At 49.2% G+C, this 16,251-nt stretch overlaps 1 protein-coding gene across 1 annotated transcript in view; it reads right to left on the reverse strand.

The window, feature by feature from the left end:
• Positions 1 to 16,251, reverse strand: part of CCDC40 (coiled-coil domain containing 40) — a 62,894-nt gene that overhangs the window by 39,644 nt on the left and 6,999 nt on the right. The window contains exons 4-9 of the mRNA XM_050764186.1: positions 13,602 to 13,725; positions 11,606 to 11,784; positions 10,392 to 10,475; positions 10,098 to 10,317; positions 2,680 to 2,837; positions 2,353 to 2,475 (exon numbers count right to left, since the gene is read on the reverse strand). Coding sequence (XP_050620143.1) covers positions 2,353 to 2,475; positions 2,680 to 2,837; positions 10,098 to 10,317; positions 10,392 to 10,475; positions 11,606 to 11,784; positions 13,602 to 13,725 — 888 coding nt within the window. The remainder of the gene's footprint in view (positions 1 to 2,352; positions 2,476 to 2,679; positions 2,838 to 10,097; positions 10,318 to 10,391; positions 10,476 to 11,605; positions 11,785 to 13,601; positions 13,726 to 16,251) is intronic.

Here is a 16,251-nt window from a genome sequence, read left to right on the forward strand (position 1 = left end):
GTCTTCTCCTGCCTGTCTCCCCACCTTCATCTGGTTTGTGGGGTCCTTAATCTACAAAAGTTTTATTGAGGGTGTGATTGCCTTCCTAGTCTTTTTTGTTTTGTTTTTTTGAGATGGAATCTGGCTCTGTCATCCAGGCTGAAATGCAATGGCATGATCTCGGCTCACTGCAACCTCTGCCTCCTGGGTTCAAGCGATTCTCCTGTCTCAGCCTCCCAAGTGCTGGGATTATAGGGACGTACCACCACGCCCAGCTAATTTTTGAATTTTCAGTAGAGATGGGGTTTTGCCATGTAGGCCAGCCTGGTCTTGAACTCTTGACCTCAGGTGATCTGCCCACCTCGGCCTCCCACAGTGCTGGGATTACAGGTGTGGGCCACCGCACGCGGCCCCTCCTGGTCTTTCCCTTTAAGGTTCCTGCTTTTGGTGTTATGCTTCGAAAGGCCTCCCCGGCCCAGGATTATATAAATATTTTCATTTGTTTTCGTCTGGCACATTTTCCCCCATTTAAATACTTGATTCCATCTGGAATTTATTTTAGTGTCTGGTATGAGGAAAAGATTTAATTTTTTCCCAAATGATTAACCAAATGTCCCGACATCATTGGATGCATAATTCATTCGCGCTCTGGTAATTTATAATCTACTAGGTTTTTATATAAACTCCGGCTTGCTTTGGGGCTCTCATAGGCTTCAATGTTTTGCCTGTCTATCTTGTAACACATTATTTTAGCCTCTAGAACTTTATGGTTTTGTTTTATTTTAGACAGGGTCTTGCTCCTTAGCCCAGGCTGGAATGCAGTGGTATGATCATAGTTCACTGTAGCTTTGACCTCCTAGGCTCAAGTGATCCTCCTGCCTCAGCCTCCTGAGTAGCTGGGACCACAGGGGCACACCACCATGGTGGGCTAATGTTTTATTATTATTTTATTTTTTTTGTAGAGACAGGGTCTCACCATGTTGAACAGTCTGGTCACGAACTTCTGGGCTCAAGCCATCCTCCTGCCTCAGCCTCCCCAAGTTCTGGGATTACAGGTGTGCACCACCTCGCCTGGCCAGAGCTTTACTGTATACTTCAATGTTTGGTGGGGTGATGCTAGGGTGACCTGCCATCCTGCTGTGTCCAGGACCCCCTGGGCTTAGCATGGAAAGTCCCTTGTCTCGGGGACCCCTCGGTCCTGAGCAGAGTGGCATGGTTGCTTGCCCCATTTGAATCTTCTCTTCCAAAACCATTCTTGGCTAGCCTTCCTAATTTATTTTTCAGAAAAAACTCCAGAATTGTTTGGTTAATTAAGGGATTGTTTGTTCCTGGGATTCTGATTGGGACGTGCTCTACTTTAACTGCATTTGCAGCTGGAGACACCAGTGATGAGTAACGCCTAGCCCTGGGCCCTCCCTTTCCCCCTGGGAGCCCAGCGTGCTCATCCGTTCCTTCAAGTCCTCTTCCATCTCTTTAATCGGCTGGGCGTGGTGGCTCATGCCTGTAATCCCAGCTCTTTGGGAGGCTGAGGTGGGTGGATCACCTGAGGTCAGGAGTTTGAGACCAGCCTGGCCAATATGGCAAAACCCTGTTTCTACTAAAAATACAAAAATTAGCCAGGCGTGGAGGTGGGCGCCTGTAGTCCCAGCCACTCTTCTGCGGCAGAAGAATTGTTTGAACCCGGGAGGCGGAGGTTGCAGTGTGCTGAGATCGCACCACTACACTCCAGCCCGGGTGACAGAGTGAGACTCTGTCTCAAAAAACAAACAAACAAACAAACAAAAAGTTAATTGTTTCCTCTGTGTCATTCCCGCACCCGTGAAGGCAGATGGTGACTCACATATTTTTTTTTTAAGTTGCAGTAACTTTGGTTTCTGGTGCTGCCACTACAGACCTGAATCTGGGGCTGAGAGGGAGCAGCTTCCACCCACGTTGTCCCCTCCATTCCCTGCTCCACATGGTGCGGAGATGTAGGCGCTACCCGGAAGGCCGGCTGCCCACGTGGGTGAGAATTGTTAGAAAGACTTCAGTCCTCCCTGGAAGGGGTCCCTGCAGGCTAAGGAACTTGCCAAGCATCCCCCCAGCAAGCTGGCCTTGGCGGTCATGAAGAGACTAGAGTACCTGAACCCTGCGAGGCCTTCTGTCACCCACTAGCCAGGGAAGGACTAGGAATCCGGGCCATCCACCAGTCGGCATCTACTGTGGCCCTGCCATGGGGAGGGCCCGACGTTTGCAGATACTGAAGGAGATGTAAGTTGGCTGCGGTCACTCATCCAGCAGACGGGCAGGTGCAGTCTAGTAGACCCACCAGCACCCCGTGCATGAGCACTCACTGGTGGGTCAAACACTGAGAGCGGCAGGGACTGCTCTTACCTCACTCACTGCTTTCCTTAAAATCCGGGTGTCCTCAGCTTGGGCCAAGTACTGAGCCTCAAACAGAGCAATGTCTTCTTCCAGCTGCTGGGCTCGAGTGGTGAGCTGGTCCACATACAGGTCCTGGGAAACAGGATGAGAAGCAGCCCCGTCAGGAGGTGTCCGTGGCTGAGGGCCTGTTCTCCACCAACCCTTGATACAAGTCGAGGCCACCCAGGCCGGCCACCACCCCTCCGGCCGGAAGCCTTCAGGCAGGAGACAAAGCTGAGCCCCTTTTTGAAGCTCCACGGTCTGGTGATCATTAAACGTGTCAAGTTTGCAGAATACCTGCTTTTTCTTCTCGATTTCTGCCCGGATCCTCTCTGTCTCGGCCTTCTTCACCACTTGCTTCATCACACGGATGTCGTCCCGCATATCCTGGTCAATGTTCTGCATGTAGAAGAGATGCAGGGCCAAGTTCTCCATCTCAGTCTGCAGAGCTGCCACTGCAGGTGGGGCGGGGGGTGGTGGCAGAGAGAGAGAGAGAGAGAGAGCGAACGAGTGTGGGGAGGCTGTCCCAGCGTCCCCCATGCAAAGACCTAGGAGGAGGCGGGGAACAGCTGCCCTGGGCACCCTTCCTGCCATTTTTGGGTGAGAGTGGGAAACTGCTTTTAAACTATCAAGACCCAGACTTCGTCAGCAAAGAGTTTACAATCTCGTGGAAGAGACAAAAATATACGGAATCTACATCCACAAATTGCAACAAGCTGTTCCATTCCCCACCAAGTCTCAGAGATCCTCCCGGTCGTCTAAAGAGACGTTGAAATGGTGCCAGGTGGTAAGGCTTCGGGTTGATTGGATAGATTTCTTACCACTGAAAGGCTGGCAACCTTAGGTGGAGTCTTAAGTCCCCTGGGAGCAGACCAGAGCATCCAGGGCAGGCTGAGCTCCACGGACGCCCCTGCACTGACGCCGCCAGGCAGCAGCGCGGGGCAGAGAGGACGAGGCTGGAAAAGGCAGCACCTTCCATCCCAGTAAGTGACAGATTTATGTCAGTGCTCTCAGAGGACGCCAAGGCCCGAGGAACTGATTCCTTTAACAAAACTTGCATGAGATGAATTTCTAAAGCTACAGTACCAATTTATTGAGGGAGCTACATGTGGCTCAGTACTTGTTTACCCACTGCACAGAGCACTCCTTTTCAGTGGCTGGATCCAAACAGAAAACGGAATTACAGGGCAAAAGACTGCTGGACGCGTATCATCCTGGAGCCAGGTGTGATCGAAGGATACAGCTTAAACTTGCAAAACCATTTTGGCTGGGCGCGGGGTTCACGCCTGTAACCCCAGCACTTTGAGAAGCTGAGGTGGGCGAATCACTTGAGGCCAGGAGTTCAAGACCAGCCTAGCCAACATGGTGAAATCCTGTCTCTATTCAAATTACAAAAATTAACAGGGCATGGTGGTGCACGTCTGTAATCCCAGCTACTCAGGAGGCTGAGGCGGGAGGATCACGCCACTGCACTACAGCCTGGGTGACAAAGTGAGACTCTGTCTCAAAAAGAAAAAAAATGCAACCTGTGCATTAATATAGTTTGCAGTAGCTAAATTTCAAAGTAAATTTCCTTTAAGTTCTCTTTGGGGACTTGCTTCTTTTTTTTTTTTTTTTTTTTTTTGAGCCCAGGAATTCCAGATCAGCCTGGGCAACACAGTAAGACCCTCTCTCTCTCTCTCTCTCTATATATATATATACACACACACACACACACACACACACGTATATGTATATATATAGAGACCGGCCTGCATACATATATGTGTGTGTGTATATATATATATACATATATATATATATAGAGAGAGAGAGAGAGAGAGGGAGAGAGAGAGAAGTAGCCAGACCTGGTTGCGCGTGCATAGTCCTAGCTATTTGGGAAGCTGAGGTGTGAGGATCACTTAAGGCTGGGAGTTCAAGGCTACTGCGCCGTTGCACTCCAGCCTGGGCAACAGAGCAAGATGCTGTCTGGAAGAAAACAAAAGCGAAAAGAATCCACAAGAATCTACGTTGCCTCTGTGGAGGGCCCTGGTGGCTGGGTGGGAGAAGGGGCAAAGAGAGGAAAATTTTCTTTTCGTTGTAGAGCTAGCTCTTGCATTTTGAACCATTACTTTTCCAAAATAAGTAAATAATTATGTTGAGTAAATTTAGGTTCACCCAAAACATCTCACCATGGATGGTAACGGGAATTGCAATGGATTTATTGCTAATTTGGAGGGAAATGGCGTTTTTATATCACGCATCTTCCCAGCTGGTAACGTGGGCACTCCATTTATTTAAATCTGTTTTATGACCTTTCATAAAATTTATTGTTCTTCAGATAGGCTCACTTATTCCTTGTTGGACTTATTCCTGGACTTAGTTTAAAGTTGTTATAGCTATTATGAATGAGCTTTTTAAAAAATTGTAATTCCTAACTATATTACTGGTGTAGAAGAAAACTATAGAGCTGGCATCCAGCTACTTTATTGATTCCTTACTGTTTCTACTGACTTTTTTTTTTCATTAGTAGAGGTTGAGAGTTTCAGTATTTCATTCCTAGATCCATATCTCATTTCTTTCTCTTATTTTCTTTTTTTTTTTTTTTTTTTTTTTTTTGAGACGGAGTCTCGCTCTGTCGCCCAGACTGGAGTGCAGTGGCGCGATCTCGGCTCACTGCAAGCTCCGCCTCCCGGGTTCACGCCATTCTCCTGCCTCAGCCTCCGGAGTAGCTGGGACTACAGGCGCCCGCCACCACGCCCGGCTAATTTATTTTTGTATTTTTAGTAGAGACGGGGTTTCACCGTGTTAGCCAGGATGGTCTCGATCTCCTGACCTCGTGATCCGCCCGCCTCGGCCTCCCAAAGTGCTGGGATTACAGGCTTGAGCCACCGCGCCCGGCCTCTCTTATTTTCTTTGTGTTGCTGGAGCCTCCAAAACAGTCTGGGGTAACTGCTGTGCTAGCAGGCCGCCTCATCTCATTCCTGATTTTAAGTCTAGTCTTTCCACTGGATCACATTTTCTTGTTAGCTTCTGATAAATACTTAGAACTTTCTTTCTAAGTATAAATACTTAGAACTTTCTTTCTAAGTATAAATACTTAGAACTTTCTTTCTAAGTATAAATACTTAGAACTTTCTTTCTAAGTATAAATACTTAGAACTTTTCCTATTTTGGGATGGATGATGAGTTTTATTAAATACCCATTTGGCACACACCCAGGAAGCCTTTTTTTGTTGGCCAGGCTGGAGTTCAGTGGCACAATCTCGGCTCACTGCAACCTCTGTCTCCCGGGCTCAAACAATTCTCCTGCCTCAACCTACCGAGTAGCTGGAATTACAGGCGCCTGCCTCCAAACCTGGCTAATTTTTTGTATTGTTAGTAAAGACAGGGTTTCACCATGTCGGGCAGGCTGGTCTTAAATTCCTGACCTCAGGTAATCTGCCCGCCTTGGCCTCCCAAAGTGCTGGGATTACAGCCATGAGCCTCTGCGTCCTGCCTCCATCCTTTAATTTATAAATATAATGCATGAAATTAGTAGATTTCCTAATTGTGAATTATTCCTGTGTGAATTCCAGAAGTAAATCCTACTTATTTTGCTAAAGTTTTGTTCAGGATTTTCACTCTTCATACGTGGGGCCACTTTACAGTTTCCTGTTTGTATGCTGTCAGCGTTTGCAGCCAGGCTTTCACTAAGCATCGCAGGACCAGCCTGCGGGGAGTTTCCGGAATCTTCCATCCCCTGGAGCTTTGCTAACACAGGAAATGTTTGTTCCTTGAAGGTTACTAGAAGGCTTCCATAACATCTTCCAATATGGGTGCATTTAGGGAAAACAGATTTTTGACATTTTCAATTTGTTCCATGATGTAACTAGTGCAATGCATAGCATTCTTGAAATTAAAAACAAAAACAAAAAAACCCTCCCCCAAGTTGTCCTCATTCCCAACGTTGTGACTTGCATGATCTCCTTTTTATTGCCAGACAAGCCAGCACTGTGTAAGGTTTATTGGTCATTAAAAAAAGGCAGTTTTATTTATCAAGTCAATTCATTTTTGATTTATTTCATCAGCTTCTGCTTCTGATCTTTATTGGTTTCTTTTTCTATTTCTTTCAGCTTATTTCCCTCCTTTGAGCTTCTCAAATAGAATGTCTGTTTTCAGGCCTGTTTGTGGAAATGTAAGTAAACTCTGTCACGGGTTTTGTCTGAGCAGATTTGGCTGCAACTGGAAGTCTTCACGCGTGGACTTCCTGCTGTTAATTTCCAGAGTCTATAACTGACATGCAGGTCAAATGCTAACAATCCTTCTCCCTTAGAATTCTGCATGCACTGGGAGGCCGAGGTGGGCAGATCACAAGGTCAGGAGTTCAAGACCAGCCTGACCAACATGGTGAAACCCCGTATCTACAAAAAAACAAACATTAGCCAGGCATGGTGGCATGTGCCTGTAGTCCCAGCTACTTGGGAGGCTGAGGCAGGAGAATCGCTTGAACCTGGGAGGCGGAGCTTGCAGTGAGCTGAGATCACGCCACTGCACTCCAGCCTGGGCGACAGAGAGAGACTCCATCTCAAAAAACAAAACAAAACAAAACAAAACAAGAATTCTGTATGCATTGACATCCTGCTATTTATATTTAAGTTCTGCAATTCTCAGCCCTGGCCACATGTTAGCATCATCTGGAAGCCTAAGGGTAAAAAAGAAAGCCAGAAACAAACAATGCCTCATCCTTCCCAGAACAAATCAATCTGAAATCTGGGCTGGGATGGGTCCTGGTGGTATTGAGCTCTCCCTGGTTCCTCCAAGGGGCAGCTGATGGAGACCTTGATGAAAACGCAGCCCAGGCCCGGCCTCAAGAGGCCATCTGGGTTTTCCCGCCTAGAAGCCTGCAGCATTTTTTCTTTTGCAGTGGAATTTGGAAATCCCACCAGCAATGTCGGGGAGGTTCATTTCCTCTTTCAGCTGCATGGCCTGTCACGAGTCTTTCTATCTGCAGATTCGTCTTTCCTGAACTCACACATCTGTTCTCCTGGTCATTGGCTATTGCCTCTCATCTCCTGAAATCTCTCTCTTATGGACATTGGTTTGATTTTCCTGATCTATTGTCCATGTCTTTTATCTCCTCCTCAAGATATCCAACATTTTGTGTTTTGCTCTATTTCCGGGGAAGATTCCTCAAACTGGCTTTTTACTTAAGAAATTCAGTTTTCAACGCATTCACTTGTCTAGTTAGTGCCTTTTGGGGGGATGATGATTATATTTTTAAATTTCACGTACCCCTTTTCCTAACACTTTGTTCTCTTTACAGACACAACGTCCTCTAAAATCTCATGAGACTACCAGTTGGTGCCTCTGCACGCTCTGGGATGATGATTACATTTTTAAATTTCATGTACCCCTTTTCCTAACACTTTGTTCTCTTTACAGACACAACGTCCTCTAAAATCTCATGAGACTACCAGTTGGTGCCTCCGCACGCTCTGTTTTTGGAATCAGGGCTGGGTTTGCCTGTCTGTTCAGCTCAGTCTCCTCTCAGGTCTGGGGATCTCCAGTTGGTAACTCACATTTTGGTGTGAAGGTTTAGTGACTGTGATGGTTAATTAATACTGAGTGTCAACTTGATTGGATTGAAGGATACAAAGTATTGATCCTGGGTGTGTCTGTGAGGGTGTTGCCAAAGGAGATTAACATTTGAGTCAGTGGCCTGGGAAAAGGCAGACCCACCCTCCATCTGAGTGGGCACCCTCTAACCAGCTGCCAGCGCAGCTAGAGTATAAGCAGGCAGAGGGCACCCTCTAACCAGCTGCCAGCGCAGCTACAGTATAAGCAGGCAGAGGGCACCCTCTAACCAGCTGCCAGTGCAGCTACAGTATAAGCAGGCAGAAAAATGTGGAAAGCGAGACTGGTGTAGCCTCTCAGCCTACATCTTTCTCCTGTGCTGGATGCTTCCTGCCCTTGAACATCCGACTCCAGGTTCTTCATTTTTGGAACTCAGACTGGCTCTCTTTGCTCCTCAGCCTGCTGATGGCCTATTGTGGACCTTGTGATCCTGTGATAATACTGAATAAACTCCCCTTTCTCTATATATCTATCCTGTTAGTTCTGTCCCTCTAGAGAACCCTAATACAGTGACTGATGGGCTCCGTCTCCCTCCCAGATGAGGGAGGTGACCGTGGGCTTTCTCCAGGGCCTAGACCCCACGTCTCACCTAAGGGACTGTGCAGTGGTGGCTGACCCCCAGTTAGGGCCGGGACCGCTGCCCAAATTCTTCAGTTCTGAGAAGGCAGAGATGGTGCTGTTTGAGGCAGGTCTTGCCAGGTTGAAGAGCCTTGGCTCCAGCCCTTTCCTAATCTCCAGGAAGCACAGAGTCCACCAGAGTGTTTAGATCTTTTCAGAATCCCACCCACGCTTTGAGCCCTAGCAGAGGGGAGCCGGCAGGCACTCAACCCCAGCTCCATGGCTCCAGCCTCGCTGAGCAGAGGGCAGCCGGCGGGTGCTCTACCCCAGCTCCACAGCTCCAGCCTCACTGCAGGGGTGGAGAGCAGGTGGGGGCATGCGTCCTCCTTCAGGAGGGTCTAAATTCTGTTACTTCTGGAGGATGCAGTTTTTTCAGTTCAGCATGGATGTCACGTTCTTTCCTTTTGGTGTTTTCTGTTCATTTGATGGTAACTGGAGAGAGGTTCTTGAAAAGTGCCCACTTACCCTAACTCTGAAATTTCCAGAAACCTCTTCCACTTTTCTCAGGGTTTAAAATGTTTCTTTCCAGAACAGCTGGGATGGCCACGCGCTTCTGTTTTCTTCCAGGTTTGTGTAGGCCATTTCCCCATGATAAGAGTAATACAGAGTTGATTGAGAACGTTGAAAACATCAAAAAGCATAAAGACTGAAATACTACGTAGCCACAAGAGGAAGCCACTGTGCCCGGTCACCTACATGACCAGCTCTGTGCAAGCACGTTGCTTTAGTGGTAATGTTGCATAGCATGTGCCGTAGCCCCCCACTGTCTTATCTGATTCGAAGCTACCCAGTGACCTGCCGCACACATCCTGCGGTGGTCGGGCCCTGGGCTATGGTCTCACTGTTGTGCCAGCCCTGGCCTCACCCTTGCATTCGCACCTGTCGAAACCCTCCAGCACCCCTGGTCTGCTCTCGCCTCCTGGTCTTGCCTATCTTTGGACCCCTGCGGCCCACCCGTGTCTCTCAGTTTTGAGTCTCTACACCCTGGCTGTTAGCAGCTTCAGCATTTGCTGCTTTGTCCTGAGAGGTGCCATTTAACATATGTATGACCGAGCGCGGTGGCTCACGCCTGTAATCCCAGCACTTTGGGAGGCTGAGGGAGGTGGATCACCTGAGGTCAGGAGTTTGAGACCAGCCTGGCCAACATGGTGAAACCCTGTCTCTACTAAAAATACAAAAATTAGCCAGGCATGGTGGCAGGTGCCTGTAATCCCAGCTACTTGGGAGGCTGAGCCAGGAGACTGGCTTGATCTTGGATTGGGGAGGTTGTAGTGAGCCAAGATCATGCCATTGCACTCCAGCCTGGGTGACAGAGTAAGACTCTAACTCAAATAACAGCAAGAAGACATTTGATTTATGTGCCTTCCCCTCCTTAAAAGGGTGGGAATCCTTCCAGGACACACACATCTTACTTTTCTAGGTGCCTGGCCATGGTACATGGGGACACCCCCGGGAAACCCCTCCAGGACCCGATGGCATGTGGGGCCGCGGGGTTGCCTTACGCTTTTTGCGCTCCTCGTTGGCGGCCGCGCAGGTCTTGGTGTAGAGTGCGCGGGCGCCCTGCAGCTCCTCCTCCTTCTGCCTGCGCTCGCTCGAGGCGACTGAGTGGCGGTCGTGACTCTTCTCCAGCAGTTTCTGCAGGTGTACCAGGTGCTGCTGCACCTCATAGAGATTCACCCCGAGCTCCTGGCGCTGGGCTCGGCTCTGCTTGGTAGCCACAACCTGGACCAGAGAGAGAAACAGGGTCACCAGGACGCAGGCATCCGGCCAGGGTGGGAGACTGGACGGATACATACCAGCTCTTGGAGGTCCAGCTTCAACTTTTCGATCTGTCGGTTCAGGTAGTTTTTCAGGGCAGCCTGAAATCTCACCATCAGGGGCTAGAACAATGGAAAAACCACAGGCGGTTACCTTCCTGGTTACCCTCCTGCCCAACCCAGGGCTCAGCCACAGGTGGCCACAGGTCTCCCTCTGGTGGGCCACAGGCGACTTCTGTGTGGAGTGCTCCCTGCTTCTGCTTGGGATTCTTACTCTGGGAGCCACAAATTAAAGGCACCTCATGGTCTCATCTCAGGTACTTGCAGAACTGAATGCATATTTTGGCAAAATGATGGTGAGCTGGGGCCAGAGGGTGGGCGGAGCAGTGGTCTGGGGGGGGAACCTCCCCCTGCAGCCCCCAGTTCCTTCCTGCAGCTCCTGGAGCTCGGCAGCTTTCCTGATGGGTGAATGAAATCAACATCTGCCTTTTCCCCTTGCCAGTGGGTAGGGCAGGGAGCTGCGATCCAATCGGTGCCCTCAAGGCAGTGGCTCCTAAGATAGGCCCCACACCCCCAACCCCAACATTGGCAATGACTAGAGACATTTTTTTTTTTTTTTGAGATGGAGTTTCGCTCTTGTTGCCCAGGCTAAAGTGCAGTGGTGCCATCTCGGCTCACTGCAACCTCCACCTCCTGGGTTCAAGTGATTCTCCTGCCTCAGCCTCCTGAGTAGCAGGGATTACAGGTGCTCACCACCACGCCCAGCTAATTTTTTTTTTTTTTTTTTGTATTTTTAGTAGAGACGGAGCTTTACCATGTTGGCCAGGCTGGCCTTGAACTCCTGACCTCAGGTGATCCATACACCTTGGCTTCCCAAAGTGCTGGGATTACAGGCGTGAGCTACCACGCCTGGCCTGGAGACATTTTTGATGGTCACAACCAAAGGGGGGATGCTCCTGGCATGTAGTGGGGGGACCTCAGGGATGCCGTTCAACACCACACAAGGCACAGCACAGAATGACCCGGCCCCACAGGGCAGGGGTTGAGAAACACAGGCCTTACCTGTACCAATCTTAGAAGAGAGTACCCTACGAAGAGGCAGGTCAATCAGTGCCTATAAACGGTGCAGTGAACAGGTGAGATACAAGTACCGCATGTGGGGTCAGGAGTGGGTCACAGTGCAGGCAGAGAAAGGGGCCTGAGTCATTCTCCATCTGTGTAGGCAAAAGTAAAACCCGGGAAGGCTTCCTTACGTGGTCTGGGTCCAAAACCACCAGTCGGGACCCTTCATCTTCTCCTTCCTCGTCACTCCCCTCGGACTCCACGCTCTCTGCCACGGCCTCTTCCTCGGAACTGGGCTGCTGGATCTGGTCCTGGAAGACTGGCCGGTCTCCTTCCCTGGGGTGGGCATCAGGCGCCGTTGAGGGGATCACTGTGGGGAGAGACAGAGACACATTTCAGAGCTGCTCAGTGATTCTCTTCCGGGGCGTCAATGGCACAGCTGCTGTCATGCCTCCTGCAGCACGATGGGAAGGTGACAGCAAAAGCATCCAAACGGCCTGTGGGTCAGACATCATTTACCCCATCTTCTATTCACTGACTCAGCGCATCCCAGAGAAAGGGCCCCGTTTTAAAGGTAGGCAGCAAGGAAATTATTTTTGAGAGGCTTCTTTCCACATAAAGAGTGAATAGAAAGGTGGCCACTTAACTAGTGGATTAGATAGCTTTTTTTTTTTTTTTTTTTCCCAGACAAGAGTCTCACTCTGTCGCCCAGGCTGGAGTGCAGTGGTGGGATCTCAGCTCACTGCAACCTCCGCCTCCCGGGTTCAAGCGATTCTCCTGCCTCAGCCTCCTGAGTAGCTGGGATTACAGGCACCCGCCACTATGTCCAGCTAATTTTTGTATTTTTAGTAGAGACGGGGTTTCACCATGTTGGCCAGACTGGTCTCAAACTCCTGACCTTGTGATCCACCCGCCTCGGCCTCCCAAAGTGCTGGGATTACAGGCATGAGCCACTGCGCCCAGCCTAGATTTGAATTTTTTTAAAAATGTGAAACAGCTGATAAGACTGTAAAAGAAAGGAAATAATAAATGAGGGTCTAGTTTTGGCCTTTACATAATTCTAGGTTGGAGGGATCCCTGTTCTGTTTTGTACTAATTTATTTATTTATTTACTTATTTAGAGACAGGGTCTTGCTCTGTCGCTCAGGCTGGAGTGCAGTGGTGCGATCTCAGCTTACTGCAACCTCTGCCTCCCAGGTTCAAGTGGTTCTTCTGCCTCAGCTTCCCTCAATCCCTCGGGAGTGACAAGTAGCTGGGATGACAGGTATGCGCCACTACTCTTGGCTAATTATGTTTTGTTTTGTTTTTTTGAGATAGAGTCTCGCTCTTGTTGCCCAGGCTGGAATGCAGTGGCTCAATCTTGGCTCATTGCAACCTCCGCCTCCCAGGTTCAAGTGATTCTCCTGTCTCAGCCTCCTAAGTAGCTGGGATTACAGGCGCCTGCCACCATGCCTGGCTAATTTTTGTATTTTTTAGTAGAGATGGGGTTTCGCCATGTTGGCCAGGCTGGTCTTGAACTCCCGACCTCAGGTGATCCACTGGCCTTGGCCTCCCAAAGTGCTGGGATTCCAGGCGTGAGCCACGGCACCCGGCCTGTTTTTTACTAATTTAGACAGATGCTGTTTTCATGTCCTTTGCAAGTAATGCAAGGTTTTGGACTGGCTGCAGGTTGGTACCACAGGGAATTTGCAACTTCCTGATCTGCCCTCCCGTGTCCACAGCACTGGGATGCCGGGACTACATAAGAAGACGGGGGTTCTGGAAAGCCTTTGAAAGTCAGCAGACAGATTCAGGCCTGGGGGTGCTGTCACGGCATGCCTCGCTCTGAGACCAGGAGGCAGTGAGAAATGGCCGTCAGGAGATGGGGCTGGGCATCACTGAATCTCGGCGAAGTCTGCATTCTGTCACTTAATCGAACCAGTTCCTTAATACCCTTAGGGGAACTGTCTGTTGAATGCAGAACGGTTCCTACTTCATCAGTCACTGTTAGGATTAAATGAGATAAAACAGTAAACACCCAATAAATGTTATCCATATCTGTTAATAAGATTTTTCTCTTTCAGCTCACAGCCACTCAGGAAACAGGTAACAAACGGATGACAAACGAGTGGCGTCCCTTGCACAGAAGGGCCCGTGCAGGTGGCTTAATGCCGCCACAGCAGGATGACCTCAGCGGGTGGGCGGCACCTGGCTCCTGTGAGACGAACTCCTCCAGGTCCGAGGACTCGATGCTGCTCCAGTGGCTCAGCCGGAAGCGGTGCCATGCGCCCGTCGGGAGCCCCTGCCCCTGGGGCTCCCCTGTGGATCCTGTCTGTGGCAAGAACAACCCAAACTAAGTCAACAAGGGATTAACTGCCACAGAGAAGTTATTCAATTTTAACTCATTACATTTGTGAAAATTGTCAGAATCAAAATATAGTCACCTGCGTGTTTTTTAAAAAACCTGGCCAGGCGCGGTGGCTCATGCCTGTAATCCCAGCACTTTGGGAGGCCGAGGCAGGTGAATCACTTGAGGCCAGGAGTTCGAGACCAGCCTGGGTAACAAGGTGAAACCCCGTCTCTATTAAAAATGCAAAAATTAGCCAGGTGTGGTGGTGCATGCCTGTAATCCCAGCTACTTGGGAGGCTGAGGCACAAGAATCGCTTGAACCCTGGAGGTGGATGTTGCAGTGAGTGGAGATCACAGCACTGCACTACAGCTTGGGCAACAGAGCAAGACCCCTTCTCAAAAATAAAGTTAAAATCGAGTTGGGTGTTTTTATGAAGGGAAGACATTTTCTTATTGAAATTTCCCTAAAGGGGGCTGGTTTGAAAGGAGAGAAGAGGAAACAGTCCTCTTGGGAGACCCTGGCTGGGAGCCGAGGCTTTCCCGCATGCTTTCATGAAGAGGGTGCTCAGAATTGTGGTTTCCCGTCCTTGAGGCGCTCAGCATGTGGGAGCAAAAGATCCCATGACCCACACATTCTTGTGCCTGAGTGTTTACACTTAGCTACAGACCCAGACAGGCAGAAACCACTCCTTTATTATTATTATTTTTATTATTATTGAGTAAGGGTCTCACTCTGCCACCTAGGCTGACGTGCAGTGTTGCAATCATAGCTCACTGCAACCCCCAACCTCTGGGCTCAAGTGATCCTCCCTCCTTAGCCTCCAGAGAGCTGGGACTACAGGTGCACACCACCACACTGGTCTAATTTTTTAATATTTTATTTAGAGGTGGGGTCTGGCTATGTTCCCTAGCTGGTCTCAAACTCCTGGCCTCATTCAGCCTTTCTGCTTTGGCCTCCCAAAGTGCTGGGATTACAGGTGTGAGCTGGGGGAACCACTTCTGAATTCCCTGGGCAAGGGAGAGGTAGATGTTTTCCATTTGAACATTTGCAAAAGTCAAATGCTGATCTTTATATCCAAGTGATTTCCTATTACTTTAACAATTACGTTAAATTTTGAGCAACGTATCCTCCTAAATAACAGAGAGAGGTTCCGTAAAGGAAACTGATATTTATTTGGGGATAGGGCATTGCAGTGGGAATACAGGTGCCATAGTAAATTATGTTTGTATTCAGGGAGGTCAAGGAAGATGAAAGTCAATACAGGAAAAATGAGGAGGATGACATAATTGTTTGTGGTAATTCTCCTTGGCTGTAAGGATCGATAACAGGGTGGCATCACTGGAAGTTTCCACAGGCAGTTGCTGGGCAGCTGTCCTTGTGGAAGTGTTTTTTTGTTTTTGTTTTTGTTTTGAAAGGTTATGATGACCTCTGTGCAACACTGTGGGTTTTGCAGAGTCTTTTCTGATAGTTTTTGTTATGAGAAACCCTCCCCTTAATGGCTTTCCCCAGCTCTGTTTTTCAGGGTTGTTGTTGTTGTTGTTTTGAGATGGCATCTTGCTCTGTCGCCCAGGCTGGAGTGCAGTGGCGCGATCTCAGTTCACTGCAAACGCCGCCTCCTGGGTTCAAGCGATTCTCCTGCCTCAGCCTCCCGAGTAGCTGGAATTACAGGCATGCGCCACCACACCTGGCTAATTTTTGCATTTTTAGTAGAGACGGGGTTTCACCATGTTGGCCAGGCTGGTCTTGAACTCCTGGTCTCAAGTGATCCGCCTGCCTCGGCCTCCCAAAGTGCTGGGATTACAGCCATGAGCCACTAGGCCTGGCCTGTTGTTGTTGTTAAACTCTTAAAGGTGGTTTTGGTTTTATATTTGTCACTTGTGATCATAAAACTTAATTAGGGCTCACCGAATACCAAAGCATGCTATTCTCCAAAGTGACTTTTAGAAACTCTTTCGGGTTTCCCGGCGGGGGGAGTAGGAGGGATGGGTGCCTTGTGGTTCAGAACGGTGGCTTTGAAGCAAGAGCCACCATTTGCCACAACAGCTGGGTGACTATGCAATGACCTTTCACCTCTCAGTTTCCTCATCTGTACAATGGGCACAATCATAGTTCCTACCTCATAGGGTTGTCAGGATTCTAAGACAACACAGAACGGTGTCTAGCCCATAGTCAGTGCTCAGAAGCATAAAGCAGCCTCTTTCCCTGCCTCCCTTCCACGCTCCCATCTCCCCTTCCAGAATAACTGAAACCTAAGCTATGCTGGGGGTTGGGGCAGCCAAGGCAATGAAAGTGGGAGACAGGTCACATCCAGGGGGATTGATCACATTGGTGAATATAGTAAGGATCATGGGGCCAGGCTTCTCCCTGTTGGAGAAAGAAGCTACAAATATGGAAGAGGAGGCCGGGCGCAGTGGCTCATGCCTGTAATCCCAGCACTTTGGGAGGTTGAGGCGGGAGGATTGGTTGAGCCCAGGAGTTCAAGACCAGACTGGGTATCATGGTAAAAC

The sequence above is a fragment of the Macaca thibetana genome, chromosome 16 (genome assembly GCF_024542745.1).
Source record: "Macaca thibetana thibetana isolate TM-01 chromosome 16, ASM2454274v1, whole genome shotgun sequence".
Classification (NCBI taxonomy): domain Eukaryota; kingdom Metazoa; phylum Chordata; class Mammalia; order Primates; family Cercopithecidae; genus Macaca; species Macaca thibetana.